This window comes from Populus alba, chromosome 12 (genome assembly GCF_005239225.2).
Source record: "Populus alba chromosome 12, ASM523922v2, whole genome shotgun sequence".
NCBI lineage: Eukaryota > Viridiplantae > Streptophyta > Magnoliopsida > Malpighiales > Salicaceae > Populus > Populus alba.
Window position 1 is genome coordinate 11,801,998 of NC_133295.1, and position 26,539 is coordinate 11,828,536.

The 26,539-nt window shown below is 34.4% G+C and overlaps 4 protein-coding genes across 4 annotated transcripts; 3 read left to right on the forward strand and 1 right to left on the reverse strand.

Annotated features, from left to right (window-relative positions):
• The first annotated feature begins 332 nt into the window (after positions 1-332).
• On the forward strand, positions 333-1,181 carry LOC118044882 (uncharacterized). The gene has a single exon (XM_035053364.2). The coding sequence runs from the start codon at positions 402-404 to the stop codon at positions 936-938; it is 537 nt and encodes a 178-aa protein (XP_034909255.1). The 5' UTR covers positions 333-401; the 3' UTR covers positions 939-1,181.
• A 6,443-nt stretch (positions 1,182-7,624) lies between these two features.
• Positions 7,625-11,328, forward strand: LOC118044676 (TITAN-like protein). Its single transcript, XM_035053095.2, has 7 exons — positions 7,625-8,007; positions 8,174-8,300; positions 8,436-8,763; positions 8,872-8,942; positions 9,777-9,831; positions 9,978-10,441; positions 10,959-11,328. Exons 1-7 carry the CDS (start codon positions 7,724-7,726, stop codon positions 10,977-10,979), a joined length of 1,350 nt encoding a protein of 449 aa, XP_034908986.1. The 5' UTR covers positions 7,625-7,723; the 3' UTR covers positions 10,980-11,328.
• Positions 11,329-18,438: 7,110 nt separating this feature from the next.
• On the forward strand, positions 18,439-20,149 carry LOC118044844 (uncharacterized). The gene has a single exon (XM_073412872.1). The coding sequence runs from the start codon at positions 19,024-19,026 to the stop codon at positions 19,984-19,986; it is 963 nt and encodes a 320-aa protein (XP_073268973.1). The 5' UTR covers positions 18,439-19,023; the 3' UTR covers positions 19,987-20,149.
• A 3,330-nt stretch (positions 20,150-23,479) lies between these two features.
• LOC118044670 (acetolactate synthase 1, chloroplastic) lies at positions 23,480-25,680 on the reverse strand. Its single transcript, XM_035053088.2, has one exon. The coding sequence runs from the start codon at positions 25,593-25,595 to the stop codon at positions 23,616-23,618; it is 1,980 nt and encodes a 659-aa protein (XP_034908979.1). The 5' UTR covers positions 25,596-25,680; the 3' UTR covers positions 23,480-23,615.
• Positions 25,681-26,539: the final 859 nt, after the last annotated feature.

The window sequence follows — 26,539 nt, forward strand, 5'->3', positions numbered from 1 at the left end:
TAAAATATTACAAAGTCAATAAAACAATTCACTTAATAATGATAGTTTAAGTAAAAAAGATGAAAAAAAGAGAGACAAACACTTCACTACAACAACAAAAAGCCACTCATACCTCAATAACGTGACCCGTTATTTCTTTCCCATACTCTTGGCTCTTTCTATAACGGAATTTTCAATCTTCACTCGTCTTACCAAAATACCCTTCAATGTCCCCTAAATTCACCGAGTAGCTAGCGGTGAAATTTTGCCTCGAACGAACAATAGAAAGGGTGGTCTAGTCATTACAGTGGGTTGAAGGTACATGCGTGTCTATATATGGGCAGCAGTCTCTGCCACCCCACAAATCTCCCTCATTGCCATCACCTTGGGGCTAAAACCTTCTTGTCATTTTTTTTTTCAACATGGAAGAGGGCTATCAAAAGGAGCTTCAGCTCCTCCCCTCACAGCTTTCCATAGCCGCCTCCTCCTCCTCATCTTCTCTAATGTCATCGCGGCCGATGGATTCTTCATTGAGGTACAGACCAGTGGCGTCTGATCATCATCAGCATCATCAGTTCGGAGGGCCATCGCTGGACCTGCAGTTATCGATAAGTGTTGGGCCAATCCAGGGACCATCTAACTGTGTTTTAACAGGTCCCATTTGTGATTTCAGCGATGCGAAAACGGATACGAGCTGCGTTGAAACCTTGAAATGGCAGGCTGCTGAGCAGATTAAACTGGCAGCTATTGAAAAGGCTTACGCAGAGCGAGTGAGGGAGCTTACAAGGAGGGAGATGGAGTTGGCGCAGTCCGAGTTCGCAAAGGCAAGGCATATGTGGCAAAGGGCTAGAGAGGAGGTGGAAAAGGCAGAGAGTATGAAAGAGAAAGCTACAAGGAAGATAGATTCTACGTGCATGGAGATCACCTGCCAGTCTTGCAGGCAAAGGCTCAAACCCTGATTGATATCATAAAATCATGCTTTTATGAGATTGAGATGAACTCTTAAACCCTTCATGGTGAAGAAAAGGTTAAGTTGTTCTAGAGCCAAGTTATTGAGTTTGAATATCTGGGTATTAGATTCCTTCTATTTCTTCATTCAACAGTAGAAGGGATAAGATTGAATCTTCGGTAAAAGGACGACATCATAAGTGGCAAGATTGAAAAGTTTGCAATAATAATGCCCATTCTGTGTTTTTTTATCATTTGTGATGTGCATGTTGATGGATTATTAACTAGAAAATTCAATTCAATGATGGCATTTCTCTTGGAAAATCAAAATGGATATCAAATCTGAAAAAATAATCATGTAAAGCATTCATAGAATTGATTCTCAAGACAGCAGACAGCGATTGCCGTACTTCAAAAGTTGCATTTTCAGCAAGCTACATGGGCATTAGACATTGTGGAATAGCTCTGTTGAGATAAAACTCCATCAATCAGAACATTGATCGTATGAAACCATTCCCGGGGCTTCACTGTCTTCTCAAATCGATGGATTTTCAATAATATATCAGAGTTTTAATAACCAAACATTATTTCCTTAGGAGCTCAAGTGCATGAAAAATGTGCAAATGGATGCCTGTAGAAGACTGCTAAACTGACAAACCATAGATATTATGTATTCTCCTGGTAATCAATCAAATGGTAGATGCAGTCCTAACAAAAGGATTAAGATTAACGAGCAGATAAACGCCATTTGATTATTTTAAAACAAAAAAAATTAAATGAGCTCATGCTTATGCTTTTACCGTACATGTTTTATTCATTTATTGTTGATCATGGAATGGAGTGGTGACACCTCCCCCCCCGGCGCCCCGTCAATTGGGCCCTTCAATGACTAAATTAAAGCTCAATTGCTTCTAATTTATCAGAAAATGAAGAAATTAAAAGTTAAATGACCAAACTGAAAACATGGAGAAACTTGTTTGCTGTCTCAAAAATGGCTCACAACATTAATTTTGATCCTTTTACTTTTTAATTACCCATTTCCAGTCCCTTTGGTTTTATAAAATTCTCTTTTGTTCCAAAACCTCGTTGATCTTATTTTCTAATCGTTGGTTGAGATGAGAGAGAGAAAGTTATCATATTCTAATGATAAAGAGAGAAAATATTATTAGATACCGATTCCGATCAACCAAAATGATTTATCTTGATATTCCAAAATGATTTATCTTAATATCAATGAATTCTATTCGGTGAGGCTGGTTTCATTAAGGTGTTGTTTTGCCTTGAAATTACTTAGATAGTAGATCTAACATCATGAAGTTTTTGGATTTTGAGTTATTTTTGACTTTTTTTGGGTTTTTTAAAGGCAAGAACAAGTTTATTTAGATCTCTATAGTGCATTTTTTTGTGTGTTTTTGGGTAAAAAAATATTTGAAAATGAAATTTTTTTTGCAACACCCTAGCTTGATTTTCTAATGATCCAGTTGTTTTTTTTTATAGAGTTATCATGTTTTTAGTATATGTTTGATATTGTGATGCAATGTGTTTTTCAAAAAAGCTTTCCGTTTGAAAATGCATCAAACTAATTTTTATTTTTATATTTTTATTTATTTATTTTTGATATCATCACCTCAAAGCCATTGAAAAAAACTAAAAAAAAAGCATCAATTTGATTCTTCTTAACACATTTTTAAAATGCACCCAAATAAAGTTTGAAAAACAAAAACAAATAGCTTTCTAAATAAATATTCGTGGATTACTTGATTTTATGAGTATTTATTTTTTTATTTTTATTTTTTCAATTCATTCATATTTTCCTTAAACTCAACAACTATATTGTGTCATACTATGCTAACCCTCACATGATTTCTTTTTTTCAAAAGAATACATTAATGGTGCCTATTTGTTTTTTCATACTAAAAAAATAATAATATAAATCGCATCGTAGCGGTGGATAATGATAAAAACTAAGCTCTTATTCAGTTTTGAGAGGGTTAAAATGAGGTGGCACCTGCAGCCAAAATATCACACCTATCAAGAATAAGATGAATTCAACATCTCTAAGAATGGAGGGAGGGCGTGAGCAGGCAGAAAGAAAACAACAGAATTTATAACTTCCAAGTCACAAACTCTGATCGGCAGCCACCAGACACCATTATTATGCTTGCAAGTAGAAGTAGACGTGTAGTGGAAGCTACAGAAGCTCTAACACCTAATATGGGCTAAACGAGTCAAAGCTGACGGAGCCGGAGTGCAGGGAAGAACCTTGATTTTGATAGAAAGGCAAATGAATCAGAACAAAAAGGCAAGTAATTTCATCAGTATCAAGACAGAATGTGTATAGCTGCATCCACTTGTATTCAATTTCTTAACTTTAGCTCTGATCAGAGACCAAACACCCACTATCTATGTCTGGGATCCAACACAAAAGAAGCATTTTTTTGGACAGGACGACCCATTTCACTTGAATGCATCACCTCAGAGCAGTGAACAGTGCCTCTGCCACCCCTTTCGAGATGTCGCGAGAAGGAAATCTACCTTAATTTGTCAGCAACCTCCAAACATATTGCTCATGTACAGTTAACCTTCATGGATGGCTTCAATAATGCACTGAATTGATTCCTTGCTAAGGTCAAAACATGATCTGGTGGGGGCAGAGGATCTTGAAGTTTCAAATATTTGGTCCTCTTGAAAAGAACGTCTGCTAACACTGCCAGGAAAGCACGGGGAGGAAGATAAAGGTAAACACCATCAATTAATTAATTGGCGTTAGGGCTGTGCAGTGTGCAGGATCTTGTGAAGGGCTTAACCTAATTAAAGATCAAAAGCAAACTTTCCCTTTTCCCTTTTCACTTTCTAAACATTCGCTTTCTTGCTTTAATGCTTTTAGGACTAACCACTTCTAACTAATATAACCTCAAAAAGACAACCGGTCCACCCTCAAGCTTTTCAATGCTTTGATGTTTCAACAAGATATATAGCCCACTCTCTTCTCTAATGCACTTCTTAATTTACTTAAGAATCTGTAATGTTCATCACAACAAAGTATCCCAATTGAGCTTCATAATTACTCGATTATGATCATGCTAACCAAGGAACCATACTCCTCCGACATCTGACCACCTGCATCATGGGTTCCTTGTCTTTTATCTTTTATTTGGATCCGATCAGAGAAATGCAAGAGCTATTGATTCCATGATGAAGTTGATGAGCAGGATAAAAGTAGTAGGACATACTTGGGATGATCTATCAAACTGTCATTATGACAAAACCTTAACATTTGTCTTTTCAGATTGTCCATATATTATGGTGAAATGATACCGTACCTCTGCTTCCAACTGATGTAGATCTTACGTCCAGCACTTCAATGAATTCTTCAGAAAACTGACCCTAAATTATCCTATTACCAACCAGCAAACATTAATGTCCTCAAGTATCTCCAGTACCAGGTCCTCTGTAATTACGTCTTCTTGAAACTGACAAACAAGTCTTCATCGGTTCCATTAGTGCTAAGTAGCCCGTTACATCAATATATATGACTTGTCGTAATTTGGCACCAAGCAATCCACAGCTCGAACAGCACATTAGCAGTAAAGAACCTACCAGTCTAGATCATCTAAGGGTCAGTACCAATCATTAACATATAAAATTTGGCAGAGGTGAGAAAGAACTGTTAGAATCAAGAGGAAACAAAAACTGGTGGAGTTCGTCTCTGTCGTGTGAGAATTCATCAAGTGAAAAGTTCTTGCGGTACTGTATGGCACTGGTGATGGTAAATTTTCCACAGACAACTAGACTGGTAACTATCTTTTTCAAGGCAGCAATTAGAGCAGAGTATGAAATGTTTCGTTATATCCAAAACAATCAAGAAAGAAAAAGGGACGTAGCTTTAGAAGTTAGGAAAGCTTAGATCATGGTGGGCCTCAAATCTCTTGAGAGCCACACCATGTGGGACTGCAAACAATCACACCATTGCATTACTATACTCGGCTAACAGCAGGGATGGTGAAACTTCTTCTTCTTCTTCTTTTCCTTTTTCAATAATGAAAAGCTGAAAAGAAAGATAGGGACAAGTGCGGACATTGTACAAAGTTTCCATTTGCAGTTCACATCAGCAAAAAAGAATTGGCGAGTCTACACTATGTTCAAACCCATATCACATGAACATAGCCAGTAAATAGATGTTCTTCAATTACAAGGTCAAGTTCATGGTGTGGAAATTACAAGAATTTGATTTTCTTTTTCTCAATAAAAATATGATACATTGAGTAAGTTGAGTCTTTAAGATTCTGCGCTTGCTTGCTGGCTGAGGCCAATTGCTGTGATAGCTTAGTATTTGAATGGACTGGTATAGCCTTGAAATAATTGCGATGACTTTTCATTTAATTACTAGCTCCTTCTTGACCCGCGCTACGAGTCAAGTTTTTTTTTTTTTTTTTTCACTGTAAAAAAAAAAAAAAAAAACTAGGATGTCTGAAGCTTATTATATGCTGGAAGATATATTATTAAAATATTAAGATTGTATAGATTTGATGAAATTTTTTTTAAAAAATATTAAAATAATAATATATTAAATTAATCAGAAGTTAATTTTGTTAATTTGTAACTTGTAATCTAAGTTAATAAATTATAATAATTTTATAAATTAAAACAAATTAAAAAACTTAATTTTAATAATAAATGTGAATGATAGAAAATAATTTTTTTTTAAAAGTAAATCGATTAAATGATGTAAAAGTAAGGACAAGGCTCGTGTGCCTGCCTATTTTATTATTTTTTTTGTCATTCGTCCAACCAATTCTTTTTTTGTAAAACAATGTAGACGAGATGTTTACATCTCTAGTTTTCTAAGATTTAAGGGTCACAAAAAAAAATAGAAAAAGGGTTTCTCAACATTAAAAATATATTTTTAACTCAAAAACACATGCAAAACAACTTAAAGACACACATAAACTTCAAACAATTGTGCCTTCAAACAAAAATTAAAATTTTTAAAAAATCAATTCAAATAACTAAAGAATCAACCCAAGATCCAAAAACTTATCAAGGTCTACCTTCTCATACAATTATAAAGTGAAATAATAACAAAATTAAATTATTTTTTATCAAATGAAACTCATAAACATTAAAATTGACATTGTTAATGGCTAAAATTGTTTTGGCGACCGATATTTTTTTTTTTATTCCACTCTTACTTTCTCAAATCAAGGATAGAGAAAAAAAAAAGAAAGAGAGCAGAAAAAAGACCTTATAAATGATGTTCTTCAATAAAAGTGAAACTATTTCTGCAAAGGTTTCTGCTTTCTCCCACTTTATGACATAGTCAACAACCACTAAGATAACTATTTTCTTCTTGAATCCTCAAGAAAGGGACTTAAAATGTCCATTCCCCACTGGAAAAAAGGCCACGATGAAAGGGTGATGGTTAGCTCCGTGGATGGATGACGAGGCTCCCCAGGGCTAGGTTGTTCAGCCAAAGCCTTTTGGATATAAAAGAAGAATGTCAATTTTGGAGGCTAAAGTTGATGTCTACGTAAGATCACAAACTTTTCTCAAACTTTCATTTCCTACTTTGATATGTTGATTGATGCATTACAGAAAGAAAGAGGGTGAAATATGAGGGACCTAAATGTTGTCGTTTAAAAAGTAAGAGGGTGAAAGTGAACTTCTCACCTAAATTTTTAAAACCACCACCCTTTTTCTCAGCTTTTATCACTCCAGTCCTTTAACTTGTAAAAAAAATTCAATAATTAAATTAAAATGAATTGCAATAAGAGCTGAAGACAACAGCTTCTGCCACGGAGATAACAAAATAAATCCAATTAAGATGAATTGCAAAGCAATTAAGAGCTGAAGAACCAATATTTAATCACTTGTAAATTGTCATTGCACATTGCTAACTACTATGATTAAGGTAAGTATTTAGAAGAATTTATTCTTCTAATGCATCAAATTTATCTTTGTACTCATATGAGAGGGGATTTATAGATTGTTTGGTATTTTAATAACGGTTATTTTTTAAAGTATGTTTTACTTGAAAATTAATTGAAATAATATTTTTTTTAAAATTTATTTACAACAACAGCATATTAAAATAACCTGAAAACACTTAAAAAATATTAATTTAACATAGAAAAAAATAGAAATAAAAATTAATTTTTTTTCAAAAATATTTTTAAAATGTAAAAACAAATGGACTTTTAATTTTGCTGATTCTCAAATTAATTTAATAATACCTTTTATGCCCAATTGTTTTTTGAATAATATTAAATATAAACTAGTTTTTTTTTCTTGGTTAATTTCCAATCAATCAAGATTTTAAAAAGTATTAAATATAAACTAGTTTGAAAAATAAATAATTATTTCAATATATTTTTAAATAAAAATATTTTAAAAAATAATCACTACCATAATACTAAATAAATTATAATTAAAAATTAAATTCGACAAACTAAGTAACTATGAGTTATGGTTATCACACTTAGATTGGATCCAAAAATCATAAAATTAATCAAGAGGGGAGTTGTTAAAAAAGAAGGATGGAAATACACATATTTATGCTTTCCCCCCTACTTTTCTAACCTTACTGTTGTTATTATTATTATTATTTACTTTCTCAGAATTAGATATTGGCGGGAACCAATTTAGAATAGAAACGCTGCGTTTCACAGACGTATATAATGAAAACAACGACGCGTCATCTAGTGTGATCGGCATCCACTGTCCGGAAAAACGAAATTCCAAATTTGAGTTACAGAGCTAATTCAACAAAACCCTAGCGAGCCCAAAAGTCGCCCCCATGAACCAGAAGATGAAGACTAACAATGAGAAGAAGAAACACACGGAGTTCGAATTCTGCAAACCATGTAATTTGAATCACGATCAAGGCCAAAAACACAAGTACTTTCCAAACCACAAAAAATCACTTTCTAATTTCCTCTCTCGTTTCCAAACCAAACTCGCCGACATTCGCTTCTTTCTCAAAAACCCTACCATTCTCCGCCCTGAACTCGCCTCTCTCAATCGCATCTGGTGCGTCTTCTGCGATTTCGATATCCACGAAACTGGCAGCTCCTTCGCATGGTAAAATATAAAAAATAAAAAAATAATATTCAATTAGTCAAATATTTTTTTATTTCATTATCTTCAGTATTTATTTTAATTTTATGGTGTTTGTTATTTAATTTCTAGTGCAATTAACGTGTTTCTTCTTCTTCTTCCTTTTCCTTTATTCTGTACAAAAAAATAGTGCTAAGGCGATTAGTCACTTGGCGAGTGAGGAACATTTGAAGAAATTGAAGCACTTTATGTGGAAATACGGTGGTGGAATGGATCGTGTCGATACTTTTCGGATTTCGGAAGCTGATGCAGCTAAGGTATCAGCCAAATTCGTTGTTCTATTCTAGATTAAGGCTGTGTTATTGGGTTTTTTTTTTAGTATGAATATGACAGCATTGGTTTAAAAGTTTTGTATTACTTGACTAATTTATTTTATGTTTCTTAAATGTTAGTGGGAGAAGAAGTGTGAAGCTTTGAGGAATGATGCGTCATCATATAGTGATGGATCACGAGGGATGCAAGTCAGACCTTCAAATGATATCCGCGATGAACTCAGCCATGAAAATATAAATAGCTTTGAGAATAATAGTTTGGATAATGTTAATTTGAATATTTCAAATAGTGTTATGCCTTTACAGTATTATACGAATGAGTATCAGATATCCAATTCAGGATTCTCTGCAGCTAGGAATGCTGGACCATCCATGTATGGTGCTGTATCCACTTTGCCTGTGGGCGCACGTTCTGCTACAAGTTTATGCAATTCAAACGATACAACGGGTAAGAATAAGCTGTTTATTTGATATCTCTTGCTTCAATGAGGTAGTTCTGAATGAAGGTATATTGATTCTAGTTCTGTTGCATGCCCCCTATGCTTGAAATATGCAGGTAATTGGAATAGCCAACATTCTGTCCCTTATAACAGTATAAACTGTGCATCTAATCCTGTAAATGGAGAGGTGAGTTTGGTCCTTTACACTCTTTCTCTATGAAGCTCATTTCATTTTCTCCAAAATTTGTAGATTATTTTCTTCTTCTGGAACTTTTGCTTGTGGCTGAAATTTTGTGGTGAGATTTATCTTGTACCACATATGCAATTCATTAGTTAATTAACTGTTGGGTTTCTCTGGATTAGTTTTGGGGGAGATATGGTACATGGCTGGTGGTGCATTTTAATTTATGTTGATACCTATCTTTAAGTGTTGCATTTATTAGTTTTACTAGATAGGCTGAATATCTGTCGAGGTTGTATGAGGGTGTGCAGCATTTTGGTGTACATCTTTTCATTAAGTGATTGTTCTAGTAGTCGTTTGAATGGTGACTGGATATGAAACTACTTGCACTTATCCATCTTTTCTGTTGTTTATTGAGTGGCTTTGATAATCACAAAGCTGTATTAAGAGGATCTTTTTTTCCCCTCTACTTGTGAATACTATTTTTTGATCATTTAAATGAGGGTAAGGTGGAAATGTCAGGTGCATAAGTCTGTCGAGATGTCATGTCCTACATGTATATTGAGTTATTGACACTCTTAACCAGGATGATAATTTGTAGAAGATTTTGCAGGCGTTATCCATTTAGTGTTATGATGTGCAAATTTCCATATTGTTTTATGTATCATCTCCTTCTTCCTCATTTAATTGCATGCCTGTTGTACCATCCAACTTCTAAATGCTGTCAAGGTTTTGTTTTTGCTTGATGCTCAGTGATGTCAAGGGCTCTCGGGAGGACTTTCATTTCTGCATGTACTTGTTTTGGTGTTAAAATTGTAAACTTGTATGTGTTTGCTATAGCTGTGCCAGGTTTATCAGGATGAGAGAATTGGACATGGAGTGAGCAGTTTACAGGGTAATGATTTTTACATTCCATTTCCATTATTATTCTACTGTTATCATGGGTCGTGCATGTATAATTTGAATAGCATGGTGAATGGGGTACTGTTATCATGGTGTTTTATCAGATGTCAAATCCTAATCTTGTAATTGTTCTGTTAGATTCACAGAATATCCCTCAAGTTCCTGCAATTGCTCCACAATTGGCTGGAGGCACTCAAGTGCCTGCCTTGACCCCACAAATGGCTGGAGGAAATGTGCATACTGGAGCTCCTCCACCGTGGTTTGAAGGAACTGATACAAATCAGCTAAATTTTCAACTAACACTTTCTAATAAATCTATGTCGATTTCAAATAAATCTGGGAAATCACATAAATTGAACCCAAAAAGGGTAGGAGCTGCTTGGGCAGAAAGGAGAAAGATTGAGATGGAGATGGAGAAGAGAGGAGAGGCTGTCAAGAGTGATTACAATGCTAACTGGCTTCCCAATTTTGGTAGAGTTTGGCAGTCTGGGAGCCGAAGGGAGTCTAGAAAAGAATTTGAGAAGGAAAAACAAAAATTATCCAGTGTTGAGATTGATACTGAGATGCCAATTATGATACAGCCATATATCAGCAAACGGATGGTAATCACTAAGCTCCAAGTTCTTGTGTGTATTATGCAGTTCATAATATGTCCCATCTTTTCCATTTTCAGGCTTGACTCCTTTTGTGGTGGCAATTGAATTATACATTTCATGTTTTGAACATCATTGCAACACGTTGTTTTCTTGTTACATGATTGTCCATGTTAATAGATAGTGACATCTCTTCACATTAAACTCGATTCAAGTTATTATGAGTTCTGTAATAGGATACCAGTCTACTCAGCATAATTTGATAAAAGAAAAATTGTAACTAGGCATTTGCAGGTGGTCAAGTTATCATAGCTATTGGTCATTCCTCAAGAAGTACCAGCAGTTCAGCTTAGGTAGCAGTCTAGGCTAGTTTGAGGTGACATGCCTTGTTAAAACCTCTTTGCGTATTGGGTTGACGACATTGTATTTAAGTCTAGCATAAATTTCATTGATTTATGCATGTTCTGATGGGCTTGTGGAAAATTAGTTTATTTTCTAATACGTTTATATTTTTTCTGCAACACAGAGGAAGGATGCAGGTAAATGATGTCTGCTGTAGGATCATCACAACCTAAAAATGCTTCTGGTGACGATCATGATGGGAGGGTACTACTGTTCCTGCCTCAACTTCAGATTTTGGACCTGAATGTATATATTTTTTCCAAAACAAGGAATCATTACAAACTTGAGCCCAGAAATAGTAAATCACTTGTTGGGTCCGTCTTGTAATCATGGTAATGTTAGATGTTGGGGATGCTGATGCCCTTTTAGTATACCTTAATTTACATTTCACAGATCTCTCATATTAGACGTCAGATTCTTTTTTGTTCATGTCAACTTTTACTGTTCACCCATACCTTAAATTACATTTTGCAGATCTCTCATGTTAGACATCAGATTCTTTTTTGTTCATGTCATTTTTTACTGTTCGCCCTTAGAGGTAGTTTAGTTGGTGTTCTATCTACTGCTTTTGACCTTGCCACTACTTCCCTGTGTTCAAATATCAGAAAAGCAAACTATGGAACCCCAAACATCGAAGCATTTTTTAAAAATATAGCTGTTAGGTCACTTAATCTTCTAATAAGAGAGCCCTTTTCTTTAATTATGTAGAAACAGCTGTGGACAATGAGTTACGCAGCAAAACATAGTTCTTTTCCAATGGTGGTTTCATTGGGCAAAATCCATGGACAGTATGCAATTCTTGGTAATCCTACCTTAAACATGAATCAACTTTAAAACAATGAAGTTTGTTTATGATTGGCTGAAAATATTTTCTGTGTAGATGGAAAAGTGCTTGTATTTACTCTCTTTGTACTTTGAATTTGCTTCTCTACAAGAAGGTAGTGACCTGATGCCTGATGGTATTTAGATGTTAGGCCTTTGATTGGCATGGCCTTGGCTTTTATATGGATAAAAGATGTCATGACATCTGAAATAAGCTTCACTATGTGCATGGAAAGAATGATCATGAACTGTACAGACTAGACTTTTTCACTGTGCGAATCAAAACCATCACTCTATAGCAACTGTTTGGGCTGAGCAGAATCCTGAAGAATTTGATTTACCTGGGATCCTAAAACTCCAGATTTTCCTCTTTGAAGCAATCAAGTGCACATCATACAGAAATTCCCAGGAAAACCACTTCTCAATTGTTCTATCAACATCATGTACCATTACATCTGTTGCATTCCCAGCTCTTGCTATCATACTAGCTGTGTAGATTGCCCCCATTCTGCCCGGTGTCTCTGGGGAGTGGCCACTTGAGCAGTTGAGCCATCCACCGCCACCACATTGCATTTAAGCTCATAAACTTCCTGGGGCGAGTTTTTCAATGCAAGTTTGCATGATGAATTCTGGAGCATTTCTGTGTGTGGTGCACAAGCTGGGCTTTTCCTTGCACATTCAAGCAGCTTGTAGGCCTTCTTTGCAGGTGTCTGGTAGTCAACCTTGTAGATTTGAGTGGTGTTCGATTTTGCTCTGGCTGCATTTATTTTGTCAGGATCATCCTCTAGAAAGATTGTGATGCCACCTGATTTGAGACGATGGACAGTTTCATGTACTGGGGCTGTGCTCCAAAAATAAGGAGGTGCAGGGGGCTTTACATTTAATGAGATCAGATAGAAGTTTATGTTCCTTTTTTATGTGAGAGTAGGTGCATTGGCAGAGATTTTCTGTTCTACTGTTTGACTGCTAGGTGTGTGAGATGCAACCTTGTCGCAGGCCAAAGGAGTAGAACACATGAGTTGTAGAGTAGGAGGCAAAGCAGGCAATGGAGGGGCAGAAGAAGAGTAGTGATTGCAATTCTAATAAGTCAGAGGATGGAGATGCTTGATAAAATGAAGACAACAGCAGGTATAAGTTTTTTTTCCAGGAATTGCCACACTCTTATTTCCTTTGAAATATTTGTGGTCAACGGGTAGATTGAATTGTGATTCAGGTGAGCTTGGAGGCGAAGACTTCACAAGAGTAGTAGCAAGAGAACAGTAATGCGGTACTTTTCTGGGGGCATTTTTTTCCCTCTCCTAATGCTTTCCTCAAAACTCCAGCTACAATCACATCTCCTAGCAAGGTATCGAACTGCTGGTGGGTTCATTTTTTATTTTTATCAAGTTTGCTATCGTATTAGTCTTCTTTAATATTTGAGTGAGGCAGGAGAAAATGGTCTTCTGCTTCTGTTTCAAGTGTTACATTTTCTCTAATCGAGCTGTCAGCTTGTCACCTAATTGCTATGGTTAAGCGATGGAATTTACAAATCAAAGCTGCCCATATGTATAATATGTGAAAAGAATAATGAGGGGTTGGTATTCAAATCATTTTTGGGGGGATGTTGAGTTGAGTCTTTAAAGTTGTAGGATGCTGGTTCAAAGACTCATCTTTGTCACTTTTCTCTACTTGGGCTCGTTTGGTGCTTCATATGAGTGAGATTGAAGGAGGCAAAGGTGTAGTTACTAATTTGTTGGAGGGTCAATTTTGACATGCACCAATGATTTTGTATATAGTAGGTTGTTCATTCATGTGAAGGCCGGTGAAAATAGGATGTGTGCCTTTTGTATGCCAAATTCTAACTTGTCAATTCGATGCTAACATATCACAACCTAGTCATTATTCATTAACAAATCTTTAAAGCTGCCGGGAAATCACTGTGCAAAAAAAAAAAAAACATTTTTTACACTTTGCATTTCATTTTATTTTATTTTTTGTTGAAAAACAAATATACAGCTAGCGAGTCAAATAGTTAGTAATATGTACTAAAATGCCTAGGACAATCACCTTAGCAATTGTTTTATGTTCTTTTTTTTCCTTTCAATTACGTTCTTTTATAAATTAATTAATAGCTAGTAAACTATTTTGTCAAAATTTGTTAAGGATTGAAAAAATTCTATGATGGGGATCGAAGTGAAAAATATGGAGAAATATAATGTCTAATTTGAATTTCAGAAGCAAACTTCATTATGCTCTTAAAGTTTATTTTTTTAAAAAAAAATTCAGTATCTGATAGGAGAGATAGATGAGAGAGAAAATCACTGTATTCCGGTTGAAGAGAGTGAGACGTTGATTGGAACTGATTTTGGCCATGAAAAGAACATTTTGGTGTTAACAGATTTCTTTTTAATAAAAAGAGTTCTATTGAGTTGTTATTTGGACTTCGAACGTGTCTAGAAAAGTAGATCTTAACTTGTAGAAGTTTTGGAATTTGGGTTGGTTTTTACTATGATTTTTTTGTATATTTAAAGCCTTAAATGAGTTTATTTGATTTTTTTTATAATGTTGTTTTACGATTTTTTTGGGTAAAAATGGTTAAAGAAAAGAGTTTTAGGCTTGGTATGTTTATTGGAAAATAATTTATTTTTTTGAAGTAGGTTTTTTTGGAAAAATAAATTCTTGAAAAGTGAACTATTTTTCAATTTTTGATAGTGTCACGGAAAATAAGTTGAAAAATACTTTTTAATGTTTAATTATGTCATGAAAAATAAGTTAGAAAATAACTTATTAATAATTTTTTCAAGTTTATTAAAATAATGAGCAATAAATCTTATAAATTAAAAGGTTGAATGCGAATGAAATTAAAAAAAAATATATAATTTAATGAATTATCTCAAATAAAATAAATAATTATAAAAATAATGAAGATTAAATCTAATAGATAAAAAATTAAAAGATGATGAAATGAAAATGATAATAATAATAATTTTATAAATTATTTCAAATAAAATAAATAATAATTAAAAAAATAAGCATCAAAATTTTATAGATAAAAATTTCAATTAAAAAAAAAAAAAAAAGCAAATAACAATCATAAAAATAAGAATTAAAGTTAATATAAAAATCAAATTCTAAGAGGGTGAAATTAAAAAAAAAAAGATTCAAAATAAAATATATTGCAATAAAAAATTTAAGGATCAAATTTATTATAATCAATAATTAATATAATATTTCTAAATTTTTCATAACTTCTAGAAGGTGTTTTTCATCTAAAATAAAAAAAAAATACTTTCTTGAAAATCAAATCAAAATTTTTTTGACTAAAAACTATTTTTTATTAATTAATTTTTTTAATAACAAATAAATATAAAAAAATTTAAAAAAATTATTTTTCACCAAACGAACAAGGTTTTATTGTCATATTCATATTCCCTGTTTTTCCGATTATTAATTGCTGTGGGTGGAATCTGAATTTACTCCAAGGGCCTGTTTGTTTCCAGGAATTCACTTTCCTGAAAACCATTTTCCTCACTTTCCCATGTTTGGGAAATACATGGAAAGTAAGTCAAAGAAAATCAAATTCTAGTCAAAGGAAAATGTTAACTTTAACATAAGGAAAGTGTTTTCTGCTTTTTATTCTTGGAAAACACTTTCCTTTTTCACTTGAAACAAATCTCTTCTTCGGGGACCCGCACCAGCACCTCCACGTCCACCAGCCATGCCACTTGCAATTGATTCACTGTCTGATGTCCCTAATTCCATGTAGAAACGAGCTTGAAATGCAGCAAGATGAGCATAGTATGCAGGTGGCACTGCATCATAAAATGCTCCCAAGCAAATATTATCATATGAAAAAAAAAAAAAACTAATTTGACTTTCTTTATATGAAAAAAAAAACTTATTTTAAGCTTTTAAAATTGAAAAAAATATATTAATAGGTTTTACTTAAAAAATATTTTATAGGCTTATTTCTATATAATATGATATGACATATATAGTTATATTTTATAAAATAAGCTATGTATGAATATAGCATATAATAATAAAAAAAATTCATTATTATACTTTTTAGATTTTATTTTTTTATTGTAAGTGATTAAATATTTATATTAAATATTTTTTATATATTAGATAAACCTGAAAAAAAAATTAATTTATTAATAAATTATTTTCCAGTTCATTTTTTATAACACAAACAAACACTGGAAAAGTTTTTTCCAAGTTTATTTTTTCATAACACTGTCAAACATCAGAAAATACTTTTTTAAAATTCACTTTTTAAAAATTTATTTTTCTTAAAATTTTTTTTTTTTTTCAAAAAAAAATAACTTTCCTGCAAAAAATGGACCCAAGTAAGACGACTTGTCCGTTCCTTTGTTTAAAACAATTGGTTTTGATTAAATCAAAATTGGGCGCGAATGCTTAGCAAAGGTGTTTGTTCTGTGTGGTTAAAGGTTCGAATCACACTGTCGGCCTTTCCTTGATTTGCTTTCAATAACCCAATTCCAGCGTTACCCTCCAACAAATAGGGAAATACTTTTTTTTTTTGTCATTTTCAAACAAATAAAAATTTGAAACTATTTAATACATGCTAACAAGTAAAACGAATATCAAGGAAATTATATAATTATAATCATAAATAAAAATTTGAAACTATGAAGTTTTTCGGATGTTAAGAAAAAAAAGTTTTGACATTAAGTTGATGGTCAATTTAATATAATAAAATTAATTTTATTGATTAAAAATAATAAAACTTTGGGAATCCTCTTCTTTTCTTCATTGTACATGAGGCTCTGCTCCTTTTAAAGTATTTTGGTATTTAATTTTAATTTTTAATATTAAGTTTTTATTAATTATTTTTTAATTTTATCATTAAATATTTGTTTAATTTGAATAGGTTTTTTTTTTATATAACTAAATTAAAATATATATATATATATATATATATATATATATATATATATTAAATTCAATAAGCCTATGACTTGGATTACAAGTCTTCCATGTTAAATCAAATTAGCTTGTCAGCACAAAAATAAATATTATTTTAAAAGTTTTAATTTTATATTTCAATATTTAATTTGTTACTAATTGAGTTTTGTGGTTATTTTAGATAGGGTGCTTCCGATTTAGTGACTTGAAAAAAACTAATATAGATAGATATCATTTTTTTTTAATTTCATCTTTTGATGTTGTTTATTTTGAAAAATAAGCTTTATAAATTTTATCGGTTGCCTTTTAATTATGTTATCTCAATCTCATGACCTAGACAACGAGTTTGGCCGGTTAACTCCAATATTTTTTGGGGTTGTTTTTTTCTATATTTTTTTCAGTTTCATCCTTCAAAATTAGGTTTATTTTTAAATTAAGATTCATCATTTGCCCAATTTTTTCTTCTATTAGGTATCCTCATTTGCATGATCCAACTTCAAGGTTTCACAGCTTTACACGGGTTTGCAGGTGTTGATTTTTTGGGTTTTTTTTTGTCGATTGATATTTTTTTTGATTTCATATTTCTACATTTGGATTGTTGGGAATTGATCACTGTTTTTTTAATTTTCCTTCTATGAGGTTGTTTTGGGCTTACGAATGGGGTTGCGAGTTTTCCATACTAGCTTGAGTTGATTTGAGACTTTTTATTTTGTTATTTTATTTTCAATTTCATCCTTTAATATTGAGTGATTTTATAATTAAAATTTGTAATTTATTTTCTGTTTTGATAGACATTCCTTTTCTTCTGGTCATCATTATCACATTTTCTTTTGAAATTTGATACATTTATTGTTGTTTTATCTATCATATTATTGGACCCTAGGATTTATAGCTCGAGTCGTGGTATTTTTTTTTTCTTTTTAAAATATACTAATAATATCTAAATAACATTTTTTATGTTATAGAAAAATCAGTCAATCCGCGATGAAGCATGAGTAAACTATCCAGTGGAAGCCTAAAACTCAAGAAATAAAGTAAATTTTTTTAATATATATACAGATCTGCTAATGCTACATATCCGATTAAGTTCAAGTTGGTTTCGATGAGTGTCAAAAGGAATGAAGATAGAGTATTGTAATATTTAATTTTTCTGCAGAGGGGTTCTTCAACAGAGTAGTTGGCTCAACTGAAACGGGGGACTGCGCATATGGCAGCAAATCTCAGCTAGCCTGGAAGCACAACATTTTCCACTGATTTCAAGTATAATCATGCAATTCGAGGAGACGCATCTATATATTATCTTAAGGTCAATTTGCAAATTATAATAAGCTTTTCTTAGTACTTTGTCTCTATGGAAGCATTCCTTTCAGGCATCTAAGGGCGGCATGTTCTGCTTCTACACCGGATTGGAATAAACCTTGTTCTTGGTTTCTTCAGCACCATGTCTAAAAGGGCCTCCAAAATCCTGCAATTTTCTAGAACATTTATTCATTTAATCCATATACGAGCACAGGATGGGGCTTAGCTGACTGGCACCTGGAGCAGTAGCAGAATCATATTATCACCCTCAGGAATCAGGATAGCTACCTGCCATTAAAAACCATTGTTGTTAAACAATGCCAAGTTCTGAAGAGGTTCATCAGAAACTTTTATAGAACTCAGCTACAATCCCTCTGCTGATTTACAAATTACAACAGGCTTGGCTTCAAAACAAGTTCTTAGGTTTAGGGTCTGCCTTCACACCAAAGGACTCGTGTAGTTCAACACAACCAAGTCCTTCCTTGTTAACTAAGGGCTCTTAAATGATCGCTTTCCATTGAATATTTAAAAATTTAGAGGCTGATGTTTCCTCCCAATTGAATATATTTAATAGCTGACATTCATATCCGAGCTTGCAACAGGAAACGTTTTAGTCAGTTTGGCTTGGTCTTCTCTTCAGAGCTGCCTCTAATTTCTTCCACCAAATCCCCTACTTGCTCCTTTTCCCAGTGGTCACTTTCGGTTTCTTTTATACTCCTAGCTACTCACTTCCTTTTTTGTTCTCAGAGGGTTTGACTACTTTGGTTTCTCATTCTTAGGCTCCCTTGGTCCTTTCTTTCCATGAATCTCTTTGTTTCATAATTTTTTCTTACTGATACGTACAGCAGTAAATTCCCTGTGGTGTTTTTGTCTCCCAACCGATCCCATGGGTAGGAACAATGAAGGAGAGGTTCTTTACAGTGCAGGATCTAACGTAAGTAACTTGTACTCTGTAACAAGTTGTCTAACCACAAAAAATGTTAAGGAATTCTAATTAAGGTTGACAAAAAACGAGGCCAGGATGGAAGGTCAAAAGAAAAAATCTCTTCTTGCATCTATAACCAAACCTGGAGTCGAAAATAGCAGACCACGCAGTATGGTTGTGAAGGTATATTTCAATCTCTAAACAATCTAGATTATGTTTTTGTAGGGTTGTAATGCATAACTATCTAACTAGTTTTGGTTGTATACAGAAAGCACACACCATAGTTCCTGCACATATCTTGGCAGAAGCCATATCGACAATTCGTGGTCTTGACATCAGATGGTCAGGTCCGATAACAACAACAGAAATGCAATATGCTGAGCAGTATGTCTTGGCGAAATATCCCCGATACGCCGGCTTTATCGGAGAGAAGGTTGATCTATCTACTCTTTGTATCAACGAGGAGATTTCAGAGCCTTCACCTGACGACAAGAATAAGTCACCAAGGGCTCGTCCGAGAAAGGTCTCCACACCATCCTTGGGAAGCAATCACCCTGACTTGGATAGAACCCAGTTAGAGCCATCAAGACTGCTTGATATTCTCACAGAGAAATCCTCATTTCCAGGGAGTTTCGTGTCAATACCTGAAATTCAAGCTCAGCATAAAGTTCTGAGGCACTGTGGATTACTCGATAATGAGTATCTTGTCCTATTCACTCAAAACTACAAAGATGCAATGATGTTAGGAGGGGAGAGCTACCCTTTCTTCAGAGGGAAATTCTACATGACTGCTATTGGGGAAGAAATGGATTATGTAAAGGAATTCGCCAGTTACAAGGAATCAAAAGTGATCCCGACACCAGAAACTTGGTTGGATTTGAGAATCAAGGGGTCACAGCTCAGCCATTATTTTAGAAGGAAGTGTAAGCACAGCCCCAAGGGGCTGTTCTCATACCCAGCTGATGTGCATGGAACTCGTTATTCGATGCATTGGGTATCAGAAGCCCACCGGAACTCATGGCATGTTCTGCTGGACACAACTGCACTGGTTGTCGGAAAGGATAGGTTGAATCTCGCACTTCACAGGCCTGACATCGTGCTGTGCAGCCCCGACAATACCCCTACTAATCCTTCAACAATCACATGCCTTCTTGTTAGGAAGAGATCTTTTGATACAACAGCAGCTTCTTCTTAGCTCGAAGATTAAGAAGAGGTTTTTGTTTGTGATTTTTGAGCATGCTTGGACTGGTTAATTAAGCAAAGTCAATACATGTTTTCACCTTGGTGTCTGAAATCGGTAATCTGATTTGGTTAATTTTAACCTGTCATTGAATTATCCTTCACCCTACGAATAATCCTATCATTGAATAACCTTCACTCTTCGGAGGCGGAAGCATCTAAGAAAAGCCCACAATTATGTGTTTAATGTATACTGGAAATGATGTGATGAGTTATTTGCTGATATATAAAAATTAACAATTAAATCATTGTATATGTGTTTAATAATATAATTTTTGGTTTTTTTTTCAAGTTTGAGGCTTAACGTGGTGGTTAAGATGGTCTTTAGTTATCCCCTGAACCATGCGCCGGTCACATTCCGGTTGGGTGCAGAGTGCAGAACCACTTGCGTCGCTTTCTTTAAACTCCTACCATGAACCTTATCAAGGTAATAAAAAGAAGTGAATCCATCGATTTTCATCTATGGTTATGAATCTGACAAAGCCAACCTAGAGAGTACTTGATTCTTACAATCCCTATATCAAAAGATCAGAAAGCATCAAGATTATGCGCCTGGTCTGTAGCGATAGAAGATTCCGATGACGATTGTTTCTTCTCGCAATCCTCGCAAGAAAAATAGCACCGATCAAAGAATTTCTCTGAAGGACTTCGGATCACTATGACTATCCTCTGTATCTGTCTGGCCCCTTTGAAACCACGAAAGATGTGGAATCATCAAAACTATACATGTACCATCACGGCGGTTCATGCCTTTCCAGGAACAAAATGTCCTGTAAACCGGCCGGTGCAGACACGGCGCCAGCACCGCACCCCGGAGACATTTTCCTCTTTCAAACATAGCTGGAGGCAGGTTATCTACACACTGAAGTTCAAATATTTGGACCCTTTCAAAGAGACTAAACCCACGTTAAATTTTATTGACCTACATGAACACACATGAAACATACAGGTCCCATGTACAAACAGAACGTGAAACATACACGTCCCCATGTATAAACAGGACATAGTAGGTGGTCAAAACAAGCTCACCTACTATGGAATTACAGAGGTTTACATCATGTTTATATACAATTCCCAATATGAAAAAACAAAAGAAAGTTTCCAAGAAAGACAAACGGCAAACGAGCAATAAATTAATATATAACTCCTAGCCGCAAAAGTGATTTTTCCCAAGCTTTTAAATCTACGAGCCTCAAAGAAAATCATTGTGGAAAATGATGGTTTCAACAACATAGTGATTAACCAATATAAATATATCCCAAAAAAAAAAAAAAAGAATGATAAAATCAAACATATTCACACTCACATGATGATTTAATTAGTAACTTTCATACCATTTCATAACCCATTACACCATATACATAATCCACCATCACACACCATGGACAAACTCATCACACGATGTATATAACCCAACATCACACCTTCCACGGTGTCGTTTGATTAATTTTGTATCATCTTCTTTCAACGACATGTGTACATAAAAAGGAAGTTCAATTTGGCTTTGACAACCCAATCTTTCTTTCTTTCTTACTCCTTCTCTCCCCTTTCTTTCTCATAGACTCATTCTCTCGATTTTCTCTACTAACTCTGTAAAATTACAAAGTTGTCTTCATTTGTTTTTAGATATCAACATTGGTTCTTTTTCTTTGAATTTAATTTTATTATTATTTTTTTAATTTAATTTTTTAATATTAAGTTAATTATGAATTATATTTTTAAATTTTTTTTTTGGTTTACCTACTATTATTTTATCTTGATATTATAACCTGACTCATAGATTTGATATGTTAGTTTGAGTTGACTTGGTTTTTTATTTTTTTTATAATTAATTTTATTTTTTAATTTTATTATTCAATATTTTATTTTTTTTATAATTGGCGTACTGATTTTTTTTCTTGCTTTATATGGGGTCACGGGTTTTCTATATTAACTCGAAGTTTTTTTGTCATTTCCTCTTAATTTATTATTTTTTTTCAATTTATTTTTTATTTTTTAAAAAAATAATTTTTTTAATTTTATTATTTAATATTTTATTAATTAAAGATTGAGCATTATAATTTATTTCAATTTAATTTCTAAAAAATTATAACTGTTCTATGATTTTAATTGTAAATTTAATAGGTTATCCTAAAATAGCACAAATGGATTTAAGTATTGTTAAAAAAAAAAAATATTTCAATATATCACAGAGAAAAAAAATGCGTTGCCCGATGTCCATTGAATTTTGAATTCATGATTGCTAGAAAACAAACACTTTATGAGTATATATATTAATTTTTTTAGCTAAAAAAAAATAATTGATTTGATGCAATAGTAAATTAGTTTTGTAATAAGAATCTATGTATTGATTCTTGTACCAAAATGCCAGGCCCCACACTGAAATATGCAATCAAATAAATATATTTAGTTGATCTTAGAGAGACCCATTACAGCATCTAAGAAGACAAACGTTGCGGACCGTTCTGCAGAAGCAACTCCTAAACAACTTTCATAAACTTGAACTGTCACAATATCATGGAGTAAACACTAACAGCCCAAAACCATGAATGAATCAAAACACGACTAAATTTGCACTAACAAGCAGTTCAGGAGAATCAAGAGAAATCCTATCACCCTCCGAAGCCCTTTTTGTTTTTCGAAGACGGCAAGCTAACACCTTTGCGCGAATTATTGGAATCGGATAGACAACTAGCGCCCTGATATCTTCAGATTTTCCTTTTCTCCTGCAACACAATTCATTTTATGCAACCTTGCCATTCTAAGCCCTGCAATACATCATATGACTAACGTGTCTGACAAATCTCTTTGATCATGCAACTCAAATCAAACCATCGAAAAAAGGAAACGAGAAAGGAAAAAACACAACAAAACACGACCAGAATTGCACTAACAAGCAATCCATCGCTTACATTACACAAGAATATAGAAAAAAAGAAAAAAACCTGAGAAGGAATAAATTACAGTACTCATGAATATAGAAAAATGCAAAACGATCAGATCTCTCTATTAAAACCTATGAAAAGGTATGCCGGGGGGATGAAATGCATCAACCAAGGGAAATCAGTAGCAATCAAATAGGTGCCACACGACGAATACCTGGAACCGTAAAATATGGCATGTCAATTTTTGAGTGCTTGCAGAGGCTCATTGTCAGAAGGACCGAGATTCACTTATCCTTGGGTTTTCATTTCACTGTATAGATATATTCCTCTGGCTCACGAACTTCTACCCAGGGTTCATACCTCATACACTTGATAAGCAAGAAAGCCTGTCACCTGACTAAAACCCTGCCACCTTTTGCCATGTGAACTCACAAGTGATCACAATTACAGAGAATCAAAGTAAATCAGTTTAACTGGACAAGAATCATCTCACTCAATTCAAGATATCCACCACTGGATAGAGTTTCATCCAGTGATCACTAATCCTACATATGCACAAGCTCATTGAAAAGTGCCATTTTATTGAATATATAAAATCTCAATACAAGATTCAAATATAGGTCCACATAACAGGCACAGCGTGGAATAACACAGAACATACATATAATTTTTTTTAAAACATATCTGTTGCAGAGGAAGATCAGTACTTCGTTCTTCCATCACCCTCAGTTATCACATCTTTAAAAGCCCCTCCACTTGGGATCATAGGCAAGACATGTTCTTGGTGGGGCACAATTACATCCAATAAGTATGGCCCGGGAGTGTTCAACATATTTTGAATTGCTGCTCTAAGATCATCCTTTCTCGTGATGCGGGCAGCAGGTATTCCACAAGCTTCTGCGAACTTCAACATGTTGGGGAAAATCTCAGACTCGTTCGATGGATTCCCCAGATATGTGTGAGCCCGGTTAGCTTTGTAGAATCGATCCTCCCACTGAACCACCATGCCCAAATGCTGATTGTTCAGAAGCATTATCTTGACAGGGAGATTCTCCACACGAATAGTGGCTAACTCTTGGATATTCATGATGAAGCTTCCATCACCATCAATGTCCACAACAATGGAATCAGGATTCGCAACAGCAGCTCCAATAGCAGCAGGCAATCCAAAACCCATCGCCCCCAACCCCCCTGATGTCAACCACTGCCTTGGTCTCTTGTACTTGTAAAACTGAGCAGCCCACATTTGATGCTGCCCAACCCCAGTACTTATAATCGCATTCCCATCAGTCAACTCATCAAGAACCTGAATCGCATACTGAGGAGGAATTGCTTCTCCAAATGTCTTAAAGCTCAATGGATACTTCACTTTCTGCTCATTCAACTCCTCTCTCCATGCCCTAAAGTCCATTTTCCCTCTAGCACCTCTGCTCTCCAAAATCTTGTTAATCCTTTGTAAAGCCACCTTGACATCCCCACAAACCGACACATGAGGCTGCTTGTTCTTCCCAATCTCAGCCGAATCAATATCAATATGCACAATCTTTGCCCTACTTGCAAAAGCCTCAAGCTTTCCTGTCACACGATCATCAAACCTCACACCAAAAGCAAGCAGCAAATCACTCTTATCCACAGCATAATTCGCATACACTGTCCCATGCATACCAAGCATTTGCAAAGACAGCTCATCCCCTACAGGGAATGCACCTAGACCCATCAAAGTACTCGCGACAGGAATCCCCGTCAACTCAACAAACCTCCTCAACTCCTCACTCGAATTCAAACACCCTCCACCCACATACAAAACTGGCTTCTTACTCTCCGAAATCAATCTCACGATCTGCTCTAAATGCAATTCATTTGGATTCTTTGGCAACCTCGACAGGTAACCAGGCAACTTCATAGGCACATCCCAATTAGGAACAGCCAATTGCTGCTGTATATCCTTTGGAATATCAATCAAAACAGGGCCAGGCCTGCCCGAGGAAGCCAAAAAGAAAGCTTCCTTAATAATCCTAGGAATATCATCAACATCAAGAACCAAATAATTATGTTTGGTAATGGACCTTGTTACCTCAACAATTGGTGTTTCTTGAAACGCATCAGTACCTATCATTCGCCGCGGAACCTGACCAGTAATGGCCACTATTGGGACGCTATCAAGCAGCGCGTCAGCCAATCCACTCACAAGATTCGTGGCGCCAGGACCTGACGTTGCAATACAAACGCCAGGCAAGCCTGAAGCACGCGCGTAACCTTCAGCAGCGAAGACACCACCTTGCTCGTGGCGCGGTAAGACATTTCGGATTTTATTAGATCTTGTGAGAGCTTGGTGAATCTCCAAGGAGGCCCCCCCAGGGTAAGCGAAGACATCAGTTACACCTTCACGTTCGAGAGCTTCTACGAGGATGTCAGCGCCTTTTCGGGGTTCATCAGGGGCAAATCTGGGAAATGAGAATTTCTCGGTCGTCGGGGAGGAAGTTGTTGCAGTGGAAGAGATGGGTTTGGAGAGGGAGTTGGAGATGTGGAGAGAGCGGGTTTTTGTGTGGTTAAAGGTTGAAGGGAGGGTGGTGAGTGTGAGTGTGGAAATGGGTAATGGAGCTTTGGAAGCGGAGGGAGGTCTGTAGATGGGGACAGTGGAGGTAGAGGGGACGGCTGCTACCGCCGCCATGTTGGACATGGCAGAAGAAAGAGAGAGAGAGAGAGAGGACGTCGAGAGAGTTTCTGGCAGGGCGAGAGGAATACTATCGTGTGATTTGCGAGTGATTTATTAAAGAGGTTGGAAGTTTAAAGGGGTTGTGGACGGTGGAGAGTGAATTGCTTTCCTGTCCAATTTTTAAATGAAATATTAATTTATGTATTAATAGAGATTAAATTTATTTTTATATTAATTTTATTTGGAGTTTTTAAATTTAAGCGGTGGTTAACTAAGACCAAGATCTTGGTCATTGAATTATTACGTCACCATCAAATTATTTTTTATATAAATCCAAATAATATTATTTTTGTTAAAAATAAATAAATAATCAACTAATTACAATTATTTTTTGACTTGCTTTTATCGGATCAACCCAAAATTTTAGCCCAATCAACCTGATTTTTTAACCATATCACCTAAGCTTTTGTTTTTTTTTTATTTTTTTAAAACTTTGTCTAATTTTAGCTTCTAATCAACCTGTTAGGTTAAATCCGTTCTTAAAACTATGATTTTAATAGTGCAATTTGTATTAACATTAAATATTAGAAAGAGTTGAATGAATTTTACTTGATATTAAATTTTAAATTCATATTAAAAAATTAAATTTATTTTATCATTATATTAATATCTTATACGATTAAATAATTTCTTTTATTGATATATAATATTCAAAGTACCAAGGTTTATGCATGGAGTTATAAAAAATTATAGAAACCCACTAAGAAATATACTGAGAGAATTGAGGTTTTTTTTCATGTTTTTTTTATTGTTAATATATAAAATAAAACTATCTGTTTTTATTTTTAAAATTTCAATCTCATTTTTTTTATTTAATTCTTTTGTGCTCTTACTTCATGGGATAAAGTTTTTAATTATAGTAGAACTACAAAATAAAAAATGGAAGGACCACAATATAAAACATGGAA

Coding starts and splice junctions, on each gene's coding strand:
- LOC118044882 (XM_035053364.2), top strand. CDS start 402: ATGGAAGAGGGCTATCAAAAGGAGCTTCAGCTCCTCCCCTCACAGCTT.
- LOC118044676 (XM_035053095.2), top strand. CDS start 7,724: ATGAACCAGAAGATGAAGACTAACAATGAGAAGAAGAAACACACGGAG. Junction 8,008..8,173: donor ACTGGCAGCTCCTTCGCATG/GTAAAATATAAA, acceptor ACAAAAAAATAG/TGCTAAGGCGATTAGTCACT. Junction 8,943..9,776: donor CTAATCCTGTAAATGGAGAG/GTGAGTTTGGTC, acceptor TGTTTGCTATAG/CTGTGCCAGGTTTATCAGGA.
- LOC118044844 (XM_073412872.1), top strand. CDS start 19,024: ATGCATAACTATCTAACTAGTTTTGGTTGTATACAGAAAGCACACACC.
- LOC118044670 (XM_035053088.2), bottom strand. CDS start 25,595: ATGTCCAACATGGCGGCGGTAGCAGCCGTCCCCTCTACCTCCACTGTC.